The sequence below is a fragment of the Mugil cephalus genome, chromosome 11 (genome assembly GCF_022458985.1).
Source record: "Mugil cephalus isolate CIBA_MC_2020 chromosome 11, CIBA_Mcephalus_1.1, whole genome shotgun sequence".
Taxonomy (NCBI): domain Eukaryota; kingdom Metazoa; phylum Chordata; class Actinopteri; order Mugiliformes; family Mugilidae; genus Mugil; species Mugil cephalus.
Genome location: NC_061780.1, coordinates 15,790,958 through 15,810,482, shown reverse-complemented (window position 1 = coordinate 15,810,482; position 19,525 = coordinate 15,790,958). Strand labels below are relative to the sequence as shown.

General features: G+C 39.8%; 1 protein-coding gene across 2 annotated transcripts; it reads right to left on the bottom strand.

The window, feature by feature from the left end:
• Positions 1 to 238: 238 nt before the first annotated feature.
• Positions 239 to 18,781, bottom strand: ddc (dopa decarboxylase). 2 transcript variants are annotated; one of them, XM_047598332.1, is made up of 14 exons: positions 18,043 to 18,781; positions 13,469 to 13,678; positions 12,763 to 12,876; positions 12,545 to 12,664; positions 10,045 to 10,179; positions 9,161 to 9,304; positions 8,563 to 8,629; positions 8,322 to 8,416; positions 6,887 to 6,954; positions 5,389 to 5,465; positions 4,405 to 4,424; positions 4,194 to 4,292; positions 2,346 to 2,447; positions 239 to 1,689 (listed from the first exon to the last, which is right to left on the bottom strand). In XM_047598332.1, exons 2-14 carry the CDS (start codon positions 13,667 to 13,669, stop codon positions 1,489 to 1,491), a joined length of 1,443 nt encoding a protein of 480 aa, XP_047454288.1. In that variant the 5' UTR covers positions 13,670 to 13,678; positions 18,043 to 18,781; the 3' UTR covers positions 239 to 1,488. The 2 variants fall into 2 exon arrangements, with proteins under 2 accessions (XP_047454288.1, XP_047454287.1); XM_047598331.1 differs by lacking the exon at positions 18,043 to 18,781 and adding an exon at positions 15,382 to 15,645.
• Positions 18,782 to 19,525: the final 744 nt, after the last annotated feature.

Genomic DNA, 19,525 nt, shown 5'->3' with positions numbered 1-19,525 from the left:
GAGCGACAGCAGAAGCGTATCAGGCTGTAGGTTTACTACTCTTTCAATAAAATCACCGCATGCATGAGTGTGACGAGGCTGAAAGTACATAAAGTAACAATCGTTCAAACTGGGACCATAAGGTCAGTGTCCTGTACAATACTGTAACATATAATTATGCGTGTGTCATTGCAAGGCGTAATTATAATAATCTAATGTGATATATCATTAACCTTTAATGAAGAATAACAACATGCTGTGCAGACTACAGTAGACTTTATTAAAATAAACCCATACCATTGCATGCAGGCCACAGCCAAGCCAAAGAGAGCAGCAGCACACTAGGATCCCAAACAGCAGCTGACGTTGACGCAATCATACGAACTAACAGCAACATTAACAACAAGGCGCAGAGATGCGACACCACAGATTATTATACACTTCCCGGCAGTGGACACATGAAAAGTTTAACAATTTACAAACCAAGTCACATTTGTTCATCTTAAATAATCTGTGCCAGATCTCAAGGTTTAAAGTTAAACGTACAGTATATGTGGAGACTCTATTGAGTGGAGGATCCTGGTGCCAACAAAGATAAACTTGAATTACCAAGAAATTAAACTTGTGTCAGACAGTCTGCATGTTTTCTTTTGATCATTGATAATCTGTCCAAGACAGTTTATAAGGAAACGATGGAAATAACGGACTCGTGTTTCCCGCCTGGAGCTTTTCATTCTCATCCCACTGTTTACAGCGACTCTGTGATTGTCTCGTGCTACAGCTTGGGAAATACACTGTGCATTAGACACTACAGGAATCAAAAAAAAAAAAGAAGAAGAAAAAAAAGGTAATAAAGTGTTTGGCCCTTGCGTGCCATTATATATTAAACAACATTTGCAAATGAGGTTATAAATAAATGAATGCACTTATAAGAGGCTTTAACCTGATTACTAGGAGCCGTATTAGAATTCTTTAAGCTTGCACTTTATGAAGCCCTCAAAGTAGCTGTATCACTAATGTTAAGAAGCTCGGCCTGTATATTATATGAGCACGGACAAAATTTTTTTCTTTTTTTTTTTTCGCACAGTGCAATACATTCATGGCAAAACTCAAAAAAAAAAAAAAAAAAAAAAAAAATCAAAATCACAACATTCAAACCAAACTACAGACCATATTTGACACACACAAGACACCAGCACAGACAAGCCTGCAGGGGGGTAAGTGCACTATGATGAGGAGTGAGGCCAAGTCAGTGAAGCCACAATTTGCAAATGTAAGATGTAATATTTGGAACTTACACATTTTCCTTTTATGCACATTTGGTTAATTTGTAAGAAGTTATTTTCACATTAATTTGCAACACAGAAAAATATGCAAAAAATAATGACGAATGCTCACTGGACTGGACACAAGACATTTTACACCTGCAAACACTCAGGAGACTTTTGTCCAATCTTTGGTCCTCGTGTAGGCATCAGAGTGGACAGCCCCAGCTCCTCAGTCTTTTGGTCAATGACTGGCCTCCTGCAAGAGCTCAAAGGTCAGCTGCGTGATGTGCCGCCACGCTTGCTGGATGTGACGTGACTCGGTGGTGCGTGCGCACACGGCGAAGCGCAGGACGAAGCGGCCGGAGAGCTGGCAAGGCACCAGGTGGATCTCTCTGCTCCTGGTGATCCTTTTCAGCAGGTCCTGGTTCAGCTCATTGGAGCCCTGAGGAAGGAGCAAGGAAGGCTGTTTAGATTCACACCACGAGCTTCCTTTCCACTCTAGAGGCAAATATTCCCAAGACAAAGCCTGTTATTAAAACTGCAACCGGCTGCCATATTTTGAAGGTAGAAGTCCATGAAGCTGAACTGAGGAGTAGGAATTTTTTTTTAGAAAATATTAATAATAATCAGTGTTTACTGACTCACTGTACTCATTTTACACCTCACTGGCACGGAGAAGACTTATTGTATTTTAGATTTTCCACGGGCATCTCTCATCCATAGAGCCCAAGGTTGTTGGTTTTGACCTCACAGCTGTGGAGCTCTTATTGACTGAATTTATTCGGGCATGATTTTTTAGGCTGAAAACAAAAAACAAAAGCCTAATGTGTGAGGGGGGCAACAGTTTCCATTTTGTCACACCATATGCAAAAACAAACACTCAGATTTAGTTGTTTGTTATGTGGATAACACATGTAAGGCAGTACGAAATTCTTTGTCATTCAATAAATGACAGATATCAGCTTCCCCCTGAGGCAGAAAAAGAGTTTATTCTATAGTGAAACTGGTTTAACAGGGTAAGGCAATGTCCTAAAAAAATAAAAAAAAAAATTAAAAAAACTGGAATGACACACTTAAGACTATAATGTTGGGTTTTACCTTGAGCCTGAAGCAGACCAGCCCCAGGACGACTTCAGCACAGATCTCAAACCTCTTGTCCGCTCGCACCAGACTCTCAAACTCTTTGGCCAGGGCCACTTGCTGTGAATAGAAGACATAGATTATTCTGAGCAAATGCTCTGCAGTATATAATATGTCAATGATCCTCAATCTAACTTTATCTGAGGCGGATAGAGAAAAGCAGCACGGCAAATACAACCAGGAAGTAAAGAGCTCAAAGGGCACGGTGTGTTAGTTAGTCCAGGTCATGACACAAGCCGGAGAAAATGTCCCGGCCTTTAAATTTGACCTGTGTCAGAGAAACTGTCAACTCCGCTTAAGGCTGTAATTTACCTGATGTTGACTAGGTGGCAGTGTTGTACCACTGCAAGGAGCAGAGCTTCTTGGTTTAGGGATCAGAAGGTTTTTTTTCCCACACTGACAAATTCTTTTTATTTATTTGGCAAATGTAACACTTTACACTTTACTTTCTGAACTAAATCACCAATAACTAAAAATTAAACAAACATGCTACGTGATAGTTTGCATCCTTATAGGAGGTAATTCCTGGGGGTACACGTCGGAAAAATTCAAACTGAGGACTTAGGAACCATGAAAGTTCAAACTGTGGTTACAGGAAATGTCATTTCCCTCACTTCTGTTTTTCTTCTGTTTTCTTTCTTTTTTTTTTTTTTTTTTTTTACTTGGCATTGCATGATCAAACGTGCACCCACGGCATAATTCATCCACTCAAGATCAAAGAGCCCTGCTGAGCAAAACGGTGAAATGTGCATCAGTGCACGTAATAACGATTATATGGGCTGGCTTCCTCTGCACGTTTCCTGACGGTTTCTCTCTAATAAAGTTAAAAACTGGGCCTAAATGAAGAAGAGCCGGTTGACCACCACCACCGTTCCCAGCAGGTAACTCTGCATCACTGTTTGTTAAGAGCCAATAAACTGTAATGATCTCAGTCCTGCCTCTTACTGTCTGCTGGTTGGAGCCCATTGTACATGCTGTTGCCATTAAAATGCTTTGGTATTTTACTGCTTCTTTTGTTCAGTGGATAAGGTATTAGTGTTTAGAAGGAGAAGAAGACTAAGTGTATTTTTCCATACAGGGAGAAGGAAAAAATACAACATCAGACACTATATTTCTATTTAAAAATATCGACAGACGAAATGAGGTTCAGCTAGAGACAAGAACAGGACTCTGAACTGCTCTAATTCAACAGATGCATGTACATTAGAGTACTGCGTCATGGCTTATAGCTGCAGGGATGCTGCGCCTGCCACTTCTTTTAAAACGGAGAGCAAACACAAAACAGACTCCTTTGACTGACAGAGCAGACTGGAGGGAGGAAGAGGAAGATGAGGAGGAGAGACAGGCACACTGGGGAGAAAGGGGGATATCGAAAGAAGCAGAAAATGTCACTATTAAAAGGATATGCAGGTCAGACATGAAGGCACAGTACGCCGATGGAGAGCAATAAGGAGGGAGGGCAACGAAGAGGGAGGGTTAGTCAGGGGTGAGGTGTTGGAGGAAGGTTGGCAATAGCATTTAGCATAAAGGCATGTGTGATTGGCAGATTAGTTTTTGATTTTTTTTTTCCAGGAGTGATTGAGACAAAAATAAAGTGAAGCAACATTTTGAAAATGATAAAAACATGGAATAGTGTCTGGAAAGCCTCCACATAAGGCAGGTCCACTACTGCAGTACTAGATTACAAACCGCACATTGAACAAAATAATTCTCATTTTCCCCCCCACACATTGTAAAAACTCTAAATATATAATAAAATATATATAATAAAATACTGTGTAATCATCCAAGTTGCTTTTCGCCTACCTTGCGTATATGAGCCTGCAGCCCTTTGAGTCCATACATACGGAAGACAAACCACAGCTTTAGCGAACGAAATCTCCTGCCGAGTGGAATTTGCCAGTGCTGCAGGATGGAAGCAATCCCATTTTTTTTGTTGTTTGTTTTCTTTTCTTTTGCAGCATTTTTCAATATTAATGCTGATGTCGTGTTCAGGTCCAATAATTATTCATCTTACCCTGTAATCTGTGACCAGCCCTGTTGAAAGAGAAACACATAATACCGTCCATTACATGTTAAGAGTATAGATATGACAGTGTCTATATGTTATACATTAGTATACTGTGTAATATAGACTAATGCTGAAAATATAATTTTCACATAAATCTGCTTTTCTTAATGTGACTATATACCAGAAGTGCAGCATACAACTAATGAAATAAACACAGTATTGTCTGATAACACAACAATTTGTGACAATAACAGATGTGATATTAACTAATGTAAGTGTCAGAAAAATATATTTTAGCTTTGTTGTTTTTCTTTTCTCTTCTTTTTGCTGTTATTTAGTTTTCCATTGTCCAGGTGTTGCTGTCTTTGCTGTCCACCCCCTCTATCTCTCTGATCACTGTCAGTCCACACACACACACACACACACACACACACACACACACACACACACCACTGGCTACAGGTAGCTCATCTCTGCAGAATGGAGGCCTGTGTTAGCTTGTGCTAATAACCACTAATTAGATTGAAGAGTCCAGCTTATATGAGCAGAGGCTTTTGTAAGATGCCTCGTGTTGGTGGGAGGTAGCTGTTTGTCTTTCTCTGCTGTCCGCTCGTCTCTGAGGCAAATTATAGTGCAAATCTGAGCCCATCTGCAGGCTGGGAGCACGCACAGTATCAGCAGAGATGCTCAACCCGGAGTCGTGCAGGACTGTGCTGAATTCTTCTGTCAAATCTTAACCGTTTTTATTTTGGTTCTGGTCTCAGGATGTCCTTCACGCCTGTGCCTGTCTCAATTAGCCTACACTGCACTGCATTTAAGGCACCGGTGCTTCAGATGTGTGCAGATGAGCTCTTTTCCACCCGTCAACCTCCCTCACAATGTGAATGCTAAACATGGTGACAGCTCTTCACAGCTGCCGTCACACAATCGATCCCACATGGATCCAACCTGATCAGTGATCAGTGATTTAGATCATTTATGTGAAAATACCTGATTCCTGGTTTTCGTGTTTCAGGTAGAGTGGTTCCATTTTGAAGGCTCCAATGATGTCTGTTCTCTTTTTCACCCTGTGGACAAAAAAAAAAAATAGATATAAGACAACCTGTTGATGCTAAGTTGTAATGTCTAAAGATACAAAAGTCTTTGCTATGTCAAACTTGATTATGGTCCCATAAATAACGCTCAGTATTGTGCAGTATACATTAAGTTAATTATTAAGTAAACACTAGTGAAAAATAAACATGAGTTCCAGAATATACTCATTCATATATGATTTGATATTTGCTTTTGCTTTAAGGCATGCATTTGAACTGCATGAAACCCAATGACTGATTATTTCCCGGTATAAATTTCACAACGTTCCAAAGAACTTCTTGTTTTTCAGCTTGAACTCAGGTAACTGCGGTCAAAAATCCACGACAGTCAGCACTTCTTTGTCTTACTTCTGCTAAATGCTTTCCTGCAAAGAAGCAAACAAACCAGTGAGCTCCTTACAATGGAGCTCTATTGCTACTTTCAGTGCAGGAGGGTTCGTCCTTCTCCTTACATAAAGCCTTCTTTTACTGTCACAAATCTCAGACATGGATTCATCAGGACATGCACCATTTCTCCACTGTGTGGTCTATAGTGGAGAGGAAACTGATATCAATCATGGGTAACCCTGTCCACCATATAATAGACCGACAACGGAGCACCTTCTCCAAAAGGCTCAGACAAACTTCACGTCATTTCATTACAATTTCATTTTAATATCTATCATACAACTTCAATCATCCACTTGCTTAAATGTTGGTATGTTTTATCACACCAGCATCTTAGCGAGTAGTATCTTTTTTTATAGGACATTTGTAGATTGACTGGTATTTTTTGGTCTCCCTGATTGTGACACAGCTGTTCCAGTTACTTACACAGAAAAACAACTAACACTAAAATGCTTGTTTAACCTCAAACTCTCTAATTATTGTCCAGGTCTCAGACATTTGAACCACAATGTTCTACTAAAACTAGACTAAAACTTCTCCACGTACAAATTAACTTCAATGATAATAAATGTGCCAGACAACTAAAACAGAATTGTAGGTGTCCTGTAAGTAGAGGTTTACAGGGAGAGGAGGTGGAAAAGGCTTTCAAGAACCTCTTCCCTTCGCCCCATGTCACCGTTTCCATCTTGTGCATGCAGCTCTCGTTTTGTCGATGCTGACAGGAGAGGCAGGTGCAAGGCATTGTTCTATTTTTACTGCGCAAATGACTGACGTGTGGATGGATGTCAGGGCTCATTGTTACTTTATGGGACCGTGGGTCCCTGACAAAAAACTAAAACAGAGCTAGATGCTAAAAATGGTCGGTTTAATTTCCTCTTTGTTAAACCGGTCTTCGCATCGCCCACAGACGTGTCATTCATAGACAGACGGAAGGGTTATAATTGGAGATGTAACACAAAGAAAAAGGCACTGTGATATTGGAAATGTTGCTTTTGTGTTTAACCCACCACATTGCAGAGCAGTCAAAGTTGACTAAAAGCCATTTGTGAGGGTTGAAGTTGAAGGAGTCTGCAAACTGTAAAATAAAGAGTAAAATAGAGATGAAGCCACAGGGAATAGAGATGAAAATTAACTTGCAACTAGGATCACAGTACAATATCCGTGGCTTTAAAATGAGATCTGTGCTTTGTTTTTTGTTGTTTTTTGGGGGGAAGATCTAATAATGTGCCCAGCGAGAAAATGTAGAAAATTTGTTCCTGGAACAACACACACCATAACATGTCTTCATTCGGCATTACTGACGCAGAGGCGACCTTGTCACCAACAGCATTATCTAGACTAGAGCAGGCACAATTTATTTGAAATGCAAAAGAGGAACATTCAGCCAACAGATTATAGAGCTCACTGGAAATAACCCTTTCCTGACAGGAAGGTTTATTCAACGAGAGGCAGAACCATTTCTTATCTGCTCACATCTTTTTGTTGCCTATCTTTTGTAATATCCTCTTCTCTACCTCCACAAATGCAATAACACCGCACGGACAGACAATGTTATACAGACTCCTGGTGGACAGTTGCCATGCTGACTGATTCAAAGGGGGCTGCCTGCCTACCGGCCATCACTTATATCCTAGCAACCAATCCTCTAACAGGGCTACACTCTCATCCAAAAAGAACCAGGTTCATTCAGTAATTCTCTCTGACCTTTTGATGTTTCAAAGTTATGTTCCATAACTACTATGCTAATAGCTGATTTCTAATAACTACTGTATTACCACATAAGGCTTGAAGAAGTTTGAGGAACACTTCCACCCTTTAAAAAAAGAACATCGGATCTAAATATTTCCATTCTATTCACACAACGTAACAATAAATTGCAGGAATATGGAAATAAATTGTGTTATTGTAAGTCCATTAACTCATTTCAAAGCTAGCAGTCAGAGAAAAGATGAAACAACAGTTGGTCCTTTTACGGTCTAGTCTGTTTTCTCTGTCTCCCCACCAACATTGTTTGAACTCGTGTGTCTAATAAACAGTGATATATAAAGGTCTAACGCTGCCTCAGGAAATTACTCTGTCCTTATCTCTGCGTCTCTGCACAGCTTGGGGAGCAACAGCTGCCTCGGCACCCTCAGAAGCCAGATTGATGCTGCCACTTCTTACGCCGATTGTTTGGCCTATTACTCAGCCTTGCATGCTTCCTCCTTGACATTAACGTTATGCCCTTTTCAAACAGTTTACAGTTAATGTTTCCTCTCATGTAATAAAAGACATTTCAGAAAATAGGTGCTCTTCTCGTTCTGCACCAATATATATGCAGGTGGATTCCCACCCAAAGTCTCTCATCACACCCAAAACCACATTAATCTTAGTCTAACACATTCTGGGATACAATTACTAGCATGCCATTTATTGTATAAGAACATGAATATATTTACACACCTCAACACCATTCAATAAAGGTCTAAATTCAGGACAGATAAACGCGCTCCCAGCATATGCTGCATCAACGTGCATCCACATATTTTTCTCATTACCTGGAATAGACAAGAAACAGAGCGATCAATAAAGTACACAAAGGAAACAAGTCCAATCAATCTAAACATCTTGTTAAATCAAGTCTGGTCATAATGTGCTCATAAAGCTAGTAAAGCATTTATATGTGTGCGACTGGTTGACTCACATAAGGCCCCCAGCTCGGAGATGTGATCAAAAGCACATGATGGAGTGGTGCCAAGAGTGGCACAGAACTGAAACACAGACATATACAGGTGAATTTTGTAAGCCACTCTGTTGTTTAGCTGTGAGCCCATGAGCCCACACCTTTGGTAAGACATATACAATTTATCAAAATGCTTTATTTTCTGTGTCAAATTATGTTTTCACTGTCACAGCAGTAACCATTTGAATCTCAATAATTTTATACACCATAATGACAAAAGACAGTTTTGTCTTTGGGGCCATAGTACAAATATCCATCTCTTAAACATACATTAGAATATCACTTCTGACACACAGATGATTCGGAGCTGCTGGACTATTGCAGCCTCCTCAATATTGTCCACTGATAGGGATTTGTAGGTGCACATGAGACAGTGATCATTGTCCCTAACCAGATAGACATGCATTTTGTTCAACAGAAACAATGTTATCCTTTAGCAGAAGGCCTCGGGGTGTGCACAGCTGCATCGCAGGCAAATTGTATTATTGTGAACATCAGCTTAGTGAGTGGTTGGGTAACTGGCTGTAGCATTTACAAGAGTAGAGTTCTCTTTTCTTACATAGAAAGGGATGAGTCCAGCTGCTTTGTCCTCCTCCACCATCTTCTTAAGCATTTCCCCTTTCACAGCATAGTGGTCGTCTGTAGGAACCTTCCTCATCATCACTCCTCCGATCAGAGCAGCGCGCTCCACTGAGGAATGAGCCTCAGGAGGAAAAACAAGCGATAGAATTGAGAACATCAACCTTATGAGTTAGCATCTAACTCCATGTGCATGGATACTAAATAACTGTAAAACTAAAGAATGGGTCATTTTATACTTAAAGTAGGTAATGTTGGGGAGAGATGCAATAGTAGTTCAAAGTATTTGAGAAGCCATAGCAACAGATTTCATAAAGATTTCTTACACAACTTTGTGCGACAAATAGAACACTGCGTCTAAACAGGCAGTAGAAAAATATTAACTGGTCTTTCTGTAAAGGTCTGTGTGGCCCTTAGGAAACACACTAACCCAATTACAATGTCAGGTAGCCTGGTGTTAAACCTGATCAGACCCAGCTACTGCCTGACTGACCTTTTGTCTCCCCCAATTGCCAAAAAACTCTTTTACTCTTACTGAAGTAACCATTAATGGCGTCACATGGGCTAACGTTTACACAAACTTGCAGGTGCACTCTTTCCCTGAAAGCTGTGACAGTGGACGTCTTGTGTCATGTCAGGTGCATGAAGAACGGGAAAAAAACTAGAGGTGGTCAAAGTACACACAGTATATGGATTTTTGACCACTTCCCATGGCTGAAAGCTTCTATATGCGCTTTCTATGAGCACTGCGACAGCCATTTTTAGTCTGGTACAATACAAAAAAACACTGGAGAGTGCAAGAGCAGCACTGAACTAGAACATGAACAAGACATAAGGAAGACTGCAAGTGTGTTGCAATCTTACTTGTTCAGAAGTATAAGCCACCAGTTTGGAGAGGACTTCACCCTCTGATTTTTCTGTTTCGATAGCCTGGACCCGTCTGACTGCTTTGCACCGGGCGGCGAGCAAGGACATCAGCGTCGCCTCACTGGCTGTGCCCTGTTGGAGAATGACAGAACTTATGTTCCACTGTTGTAAATCTCATTTCATACCAGTCTTGAATGTTACATGTTGGGCTTTAATGCAAGGACCAGCTACCACTGACTGATAACAAGTTATTGATTAATAAAGTTAGCTGCTGCAGTCTTGAAGTAATAACTCGTGAAGTAATAATTCAGGTTAAACGTTAGAAAGAGAAGGATGCTGTGTTATTTCAACTTCAGGATGTACAGTACAGTACAAAATATACTACACATCAAATATTCAATGCTAAACAGACTTTATTTGGGTTAGGTTTACCAACCCAAATAAAGTCTGTTTGTCTGTTATTATTAGGACTCTGATGTGAACGCAGTGACACCTCCCTTCTTTCAAACGCAGTCTGATACATTTAAAATAGTTTGAGGCTACACAATAAAAGTGAAGCATGGCTTCTGCTGTATCTGGGGGCATTAACTCAACAAAGTTGTTCAAATTACTCAATCAATAGGTGAAAATCACCAGATGAGCAGACTAATATAAGCTATGCTCATTTATTCATGTAACCCTATTGATCCAGTGTAAACAATGTTTTAAGCATCAAGAATATCTCTATATGAAGAGTAGGATGGACAGTATTAAGTTTTAGAGTAAGAATACAAATGTTTGGGGTTTTGTTTTTGGACTGTGTTGGATAGTTTGTCAGTAGAGAGAAATGGGAAATGGACAAGTTGCAGGTTGCAAGTTGCAACCAGGAGAGCTTTTAAGGCCAAAGATTTTAGCAAAACAAAACCCAAGTTTTGTAAGACAATCGGTTGTTTAGCCATGATTCAATGTTGTACAAAAGTACAAAGTAAGCAGTAGTGGCTCTAATATCTTTCCCTGAGGAACACCTGTGGTAACCAAACCCAAATTCTAAGCATATGAAAGGGAAATTGCAACAGTAAACGCAATTGGTGTATACCTCTGAGTCTGTGGCAGGTCTGACAGCAGAAATTAATATTTTATCAAACGTGTCACATGAAGCAATGGAGTTATTCACGCCAACATGAATTATGTCACTTTTTGAACAGTAGGCCCATATTCACCTGAAATTACTGATAGAAATAGAGTGATAACTTGTTTTTTGAGAACTGTATCAAGGCTAGGCTCTTTACCGTTACATTTTTAAATATGAGCAGCTTTTGGCTTACAACATAATCAAACCACAGGCTTCCAAACTCACCCAAGTCTACTTCCTGTTCTCTTCCTGCTTACAAGCACTCCCCCAAGATATAATTAGTTTTCGATTCCCAGATACAGATTTCCATCTTTCACCCATTTTCTTCCAACAATAGCAAAAGAAAGCCTGTTGTTTTTCAAATGCAATTGACCAGGCATTTTATCATTATAATTTGAAATCTGATATATATTATCCCAATACTAGAAAATTACGAATCGGCAGAGGAAGCAGGGCTCCACTTACAACCTGTTCACTTGTGTCCTTAAAAACATAACAAGCTATAGATAGAAGTGTCCCACATTATTTTTCTTGAAGGCTATAGTCAATTAGTTACCTTTTAACTATAGGTGAATTTTTTTTTGTCTCATGCAAAGGTGAAAAGGAAGCTCTAGGTTTCTTTTTAAACCCATCCCATTTTCCCCTCTGTGTTGGCATACGGTTTATAATAATAGGCTGGCAAATTGCTGTCACAACACTCATTAGCCCTGCTGCACTGAGAAGAGCCCCGTTCGTTGCCATAGTGAGCTGGTAAGCTGTAGGGAGAGTGGCAAGACAGAAACAAAAACACAATGAGCCAGATGAGCACGCACACATAAACACGCCCTCACACTCAGGTGGTCACAATAGAGGAGGCATGAAATGATCTGTCATCAGAGTGCACTCTCATGCTCCACTCCTCTCCATCCCATTAACACAAACACACATGCTCATTTTGCACAGAGTACATCCTCTGCCATTGCTTTGGCGTTTCTGTCAATGGAGCACTAAACTAATGCTTTGACCTTTTTCGCACGAAACAATCCCAGCACGATCACTGTCATCTCTGTCGGCGGATGACATATTAAAAGGCAATTTCCTACCAATTTTCAGCTGGTTTGAACCAGGTAGAGAAAGGGACAACAAATCAATAGCGCACTAATCGCTGATGAATGTGGACACAGAAGTTATGAGTTATTTGTCCGTATGAACACCTTTAAAGTTAAATTTATCTGAAAACTGGAGACAGTTACATTTAAACACACATTTATACTGTGTGCTTGTTAAAATTTAAGCCTCTAGTATGAGTCCGGAAGTTGGATTGGATCATGATTTGATCATAATAACTCTGTATAGGATATTTAACTAAGGCAGGCAGACATGGAAAACACGTCACAAGACACGTACCTGGATGACACCTCCCCCGTGACCATGTGTCCCCGCTATAAAACACTCGGGCAGTTGCAGCATCTTCCCAAGCCAATCCAACATCACTGTCTCCAGCTCGGTGCAGGCTGGACTCGCAGCCTGAACGAACACAAGGACAAAAGAAAAGAAAACTTAAATGAACTAAAGACACACAAAGTGTGCCAAGTGTAGAGAAGCAGCGACGAAGCGTTTGTTACCCAGGAGAATCCGATGCAGCCAATGGCTCCACAAAGCATGTCAGCCAGCATGGCGGGGTAAGAGGATGCAGCCGGGAAGTAAGCAAAGAAGTAGGGGCTGTGCCAGTGGGTGACCTGGACAAAGATAGCACATTAAATGGCTAAATTACAGTTTGTCTGAAGTTTTAGCAAACTGCTTGTCTTAGGTGTTACTTCTATTGTTAGGCTAAATAGCTAGCATTACATTTAGCTGGAGTTACACCGGCTCTAAACCTAACCCTAACCCTGTTTTTAAAAAAGGGATCCTATGTTCCTTGGTCACATACAAAGCGGGGAATATAGGACCCGAGGAACATAGGGATGATCCCGTTAAATTCTAGCAAGCTGCCATGACACAACGTTAATTAACTTGGAACCGTTGAAGGAATTGATCATCAAAATCACAAGTGGCGGGATTTCCACAGTTCAAGTGCTAAATTGACCTTTTCCTTTCTGTCTGACAAATTTGGTAAAGCGACCTGAACATGTGCTCTGAGTCAATATGCAGGGATTAGTCAAGCAAACAATTTAGGTCAACTGACCTAAATTGCTGTAATGAATTTATGGACATTATGTGACAGAAATGCATTATTATCTCATGAAATGTCCTAATAAACTAATCTGAACATTGTAAATGGGAATCCGTGCATTAACAATGTTGCAGCAAACAAAAACTGCACCAGCTCACCCCTGGCATTATGACCCTCTCCACATCCTTTATTATGTCCTCATAATTCTCAGGCTCCTCTGGGGCCTCGGTGGGGATTAAGGAGCGAAGATATCCCGGCTCCAAATCCGGGTAGACGGGCCGCTGTTCTATGTTTTCCAGGTAGTCAGCCACGTAGTCTACCATCTCCCTGCCTCGGCGCCGAAACTCTGCCGCATCCATGACTGCCGACTGGAATACAGCACAAAAACATATGTTTCAGTGTGGTGATTTCTTTCCGACTGAAGCAGAGTGCTACTCTACAAAAAGTAAAACAGCACATGCAGACAGTATATTCACACACTGAAGTTTAACCTTTGAGCTTACGATGCTGGGGTTGATCATTACAGAGTTAAACAGGTTTATGGTGCCAAATGAGGAGTGTTTGATCATGAGCCATCCAAAGTCACGAGTAAATAAAACTACTATGTCTACTACTAGTGGTACTCATCAGACTTCAACCTGGATAAAGTAATATTATCAAACTTTTTAAATCATTATTACACCATGTCAGTATGCTGCACACTCATGGATATACAGATCTCCATTCTGGTCTCAAGACCGTAGTCTTAAGGAAAATTGAGCAAATCGGAACCATTTGGAAAGTATATTGTAAAATGAATTTAGAATAATTCATTTTATACTGAAAAATAAATGTTTATAAAAATCAGTCACTTGAGAATCTTTATTGTCCTTCCAATATATTGCTCATCTAAAGCAACAAAACTGATGTCACTCTGGTTCCAGTGCAACAGGTAGTGCAGCAATATCAACATAAAACAAAAAAAGGATATGCATGTATGCAGTAGGTACACACATTCACATTCAGCTGTGATCACAGATACCGTGCACTCACCTGCCAAAACATAAGGTATACAAGTGAAAATGAGAATGAAACGGCCCTGGATCGAATCTCTCATTCATGACTGGTATAATGTGCAGTTGTTAATGGTGCATTAGAAAAATAGTGATTCAACTGTATGATCATTTTGGAGGATACAGCTTGTTGGTTTCTGTTATTTAGCCTAGCACACTGACTAAAACGGGGTTGTCAAAAAAATAGAAACACGGTCGTACAACATAATTCAATTCAGTTCAATACACCTTAAACCAACTCTGAATACCACAACCTTCATGAAGCACAGATTTTACAAGTCTGGCACCTAATGAACTCACCAGTAAGGTTTCATGTCCGCACATCACACACACTCACAATGCACATAAACTGTTTGGTTTCAGTGGATATCGTGTATTTTCACTTAAGTGAACAGATACATAGACAAATTACTGAAAGCAATTGCACAGTTGAATAAAATAATGCTCTTTTATTTTTAGTACCCAGTAACACTGCAGGATTTTTACTACAAAATGCGCAAAGATGCTAAATCACGCTCCTTGACATTTTAGACGAGCCTCCACAATTTAAATGCACATTTGAACCACTGACCCTCTTATCAGCACATTAATGCTGATGTGATCCTTTCACTTTGGGGTCTGAAATGGATAGACCCAGAAAGGCTTTGTAGCAACTCCCCAAATGAGCTTAGGTTTTACTTCTATACACAGTTATTGTCACATAAAACAAGGGCATTATCGTAATCCTTTTTAGCAGAGTAAGATTAAGATTTCCTTGATCACATCCACATAAAACTCGCACGGATATTTTAGCGTAGTTTACTGTCATACTGCCTTTTGAAGTAAAACAACAGCTTATGAACATTGCCCCTTGCTCCACATCGGTCCCGTACCGTTCAGCAAGTGTTTCGCCCCACAGGTCTTTTCCCTTGTTGAGAAGCAGAGCCCTTATCCTTATCCTTATCTCAAATAGGATTAGACATGTTGCATGTGTGTGTGTGTGTGTGTGTGTGTGTGTTTGTGTATGTGTGCATACTCACATTTTCAGGTGAGAGCCTCAGCAGCGGTGCCTGGCCAGTGGTTCCTCTCCTCTTCTTTGGCTTCCACAAACAAACAGACAGACTGACAGCCAGGCACGTGGTGAGTGTGTTTGTGTGGAGTGTGTGTGTGTGTGTGCGTGCGTGTGTATGCTGGTGGGTGGGTGTGCAAGCAGGACAACCGACATTTGCTGCTTTTATCTTGCCACTTACCACCCCCATCCCACCAACCCCCACGGGGCCAGCCAATGGGAACGGGGCTCGCGGCCAACGCAAGGCAGACTGATTCATAGGGAGTTCCTAGAGGTGTGTTTACTCTCCCTCTCCCCCTCCCTATCCCTCTCTGTACACATACATCACATCTAGCGATTAGGATGCCAAACTCACTTTGACAACTACTATGAACGAAAGTAACAATACAATTTTTGCTGTGAAACTGTAATATATCAGGAAACAGTGGTAACCAAACTGAAAGTCTTGATTGAGACTTCATGTATAAAATTAGCAATTGCATAATCCCCTTTGTCAAATGCAGCAAATAGATGAGAGATAAAAGAGATTATTCAGTGTAATATATTTAAAAGTAAACGAAGTTATGCAGGGTCGTATATAGTGTCATCATTCAAGAGGACTTCTGCAACATATCTTTAACTGAGAAAGGAATATTACATTTATTAATTTAGAAAAAATACAGAGGGATTCCATCAAGACGCCCTATAGAGAAAAGTTTATTTGAAAGTTTAAATAAAAGAGAGCATCTAAATACTGAACAAGCTAAGTAGATAGCTATCAGGCTGAATGAGACAAATGTCGCCACTCTTCCACTGTTCCTATAAGTGAAAAACCAGAGGTCGACTTGGGGTGCGGCTTATGAGGTAGCAGTATCACGGTAGGTTGAGTCCAATAACCAAAAGGTTGGCGGTTCATTTACTATGCCTTGCCCTAGTCTGTCGTTGTGTCCTTAACTCACCTATCTCCCAGTGTGAACTCCACTGGTATATGACTGTGAGTGAGTGATGTTTGGTGCTGGTGGTCTGCCCCAGGGCGGCTATGACAGTACTACTGAGGTAGTTTACCACCACCAGGGTGTAACTGTGTAATGCATTAAATTTAAGTGCTTTGAGTGAGTGCTTTGAGTGTCCATGATAAGGTGCTATATAAAACCAAAACATTATCATCATTACGCATGAATACTTGTAATGTTCGGATCGTTTACTTGTATAAACCGTTCACAGCATTAATGGGGTAAATAGTGAGGTAATAATGAGGTAAACAGTGAGGTAATAATGAGCTAAATAGTTAGGTAATAATGAGGTAAATAGTCAGGTAATAATGAGGTAAATACAAATACGACGCAAAAACAGTCGCGCACACACAAAAACCAACCAGGTGAGAGAGAGAGATGAGTGAAAAGGGGAAAGCCATGCACATAGATGGAGAAAGCAACAGTTCAGGTTCACCAGACAAACATCTGAAAACCCTCACTTTGCCACGGTCGGAGGCTCAGTCAGGACACAGCATGGGCTCCGTACTCAGCACAGATATCTTTTCCAGATGTTGGTTCCCACCATGAGTCAAGTTGGTGGTAACTTCCTGGTAGTCTCTTACTCATGAGTTTATCTTAATTTTTGTTGGAACGATGACTTCTCTGCTTAATGTGAACTTTACTACAACAACCATCACTGTTCTACAGAATATCAGCATTGTCAGACATACAAACATCTTAAATAAATGTTATGATTATGATATACTTCAGAAGGTATTATGAAATATAGCATTCTTCTTTTAGTGGGAGGAACCAGTGCATGTGAACTATTAAAGAAAAATGCAATGTTCCTAGGTAATATTATACCAACTTTAAATTTGTTTTAAATTTTGAATGTATTTAAAACATTATGGGTCATTATGTTGTGGCCATCTCCCTGCAATGTGTGTATATGAAGACTTTAAAATCAGTCAAAAATCAAAAAGAAAGGGAGAGAAGTCTTTTCCTTGTTTTACAACTACACACCGGTGCTTAATTTTAAAGGAGGGCTAATCCAATAGTATCGCCTGGATTATAAGACAACCACTATTTTAAATCCAAGGTTTACAAATTTTAGGTGGGTGCGCTTAAATCCCTCAGAAATGGTGGCCAACCTCCGCCCATCTCTAAGACAGACACAGAATAAAAAGTTAAATTCAAGTGCCTCTTTCTATTTCGGCTTGAGACTAAACGCACAAATCTTTCTTTAACCACAGAGTTGGATTTGTTCCCCTGTCCCTGTGCTTTAACGTTACTGTCATTTAAGTTGATATCTCCTCACTGAACTGATAAATGTCGAGCTGTATAGACTGAGGAGGTAAAGAAAAAATAACCAAAAGGAACACGCCACTTCCCAGTGTAAAGTTAACAACTTACTTACTTACTTAAGAAGCCCTGAAGGGTTTATAGATGTTGCTACACCTAATTCTACTATTAGACTCCCTTGTGTATAGTTGAAATACTGTAACGTTGTTATCACTTCCTGTGTCCACTGTATAAATAGTCATATACTGATATAGTATGAGTGTACTCATACAGGTCATCTCCTCATACGTAATCATATTACAGTTAAACTACACTTTTAAGTCATGCTTCTAAAATTATTTTCATAAAACAAAAACTGAACTTTAAATACTTACTTGTGTTGCTGTTCATTGCAGTGCAGCCGCATTATGTTGATGTTTTCTGCATCCAAACTGCTTCAAAACCAGAACGTAGGAAAAAAATTGTTGCTGCTGGCGGCAAAGCTTCAGACATGTTAATCTTTAATCTTTTTTTCTTTGCCAGCAGCACGGCTTTAAGTTGTGAAACCTCACTATTTTTGCATGCCAGATAATCCAAACGGTGTGACGCGCGGTTGTTGGTGTCAAAGGTCTCAGCCCTTTAAACGTGGACCCCCACTTTGACCTGATTTTCTCGGCATTCGCATGCATACGTCCCATAATGTCTTATAAACTCACATTTTTTTTGTGTCCACATGTATAGTTGCAAAATTATTTGTTTATGAAATACTTCAGATTAGCTTCATTTTACAAATCCATTAACTTCTTGTAGCACAGCACCATCTAGTGGACAATCTAAAAGTTACAGTTATTATGTGTACCTGCTTAGCGGTGCTTCAGATCCTGGACACAACTTTAAACCATTACAACTAATGCGCATGCAGAATGGAATTGTAACACTTTATAATTCATAATAATAAGAATAAAATTCCAGTGTTGGTTTCTCTAATTGCAGCAGATGTTTCCCTACATAAAGACAAGCACAGTGTAGTTTTTTTTATATCAATGTATTAATGTTTTATTCTAATTAAAATAAACAGAATATATCAGTCCCTTATTTGTACAAAAATACCTGAAAAGGTTACAATTAAGATTTATAAGCCATTCAACTATTTACAGATTGAAGCAAAGCACATTATGAACACAGGAGCTCTCTCTTGCACAAAGAGATAAGTTACTGTTTTCTTTTTTTTGTTTTTCTTTTTTTTGCATTCCCTGAAATACATAATAGTTTATATTTTTTATATATCGATATATATATATATATATATATATATATATTTACTTTACTCATTTGTACAACCAGGATTTCTTGCATTGTGACAATGTTATGAAAATGCACAAGAGTCAGAAATCATCGATCAATCCGTCTTTGCGGGATCAGGGCCAATTCACTTTCGGGGTTCATAAAGGCTACTGAAGTTGCAGCAGAAAAAAAAACATTCCCATCAGATTTAACCAGATTACAGAGAGTGCAGTTTTTTTTTTTCCTCAATTGTGTGTGTGTGACTGAAAGCAATGGTGTCATTCTGGTCTGTGCACAGGGAGAGAGGGGTCATCAGAGGCACCATCTGCAGTTCCAGTTCGCCTAGTAGATCTAGTTACCTCTGACTTTGTTCACACATTTGATTCATGCATCTGCAAGACACAATTTAAGAAACCCGATCAGAATTTCCCGTTTGTTCAGCTGTGTTTGCCCAACGCGACGACTGAGGTGGAACAGGTCAAATGCTCTTTTTTTTTAGGCCATTTTTAAATAAACACATCAAAAAAACAAAACAAAAAAAAAAACATAAAAACTCTTTAAATAGTGAATGGATCTAATCGATTTTTTGCAAGT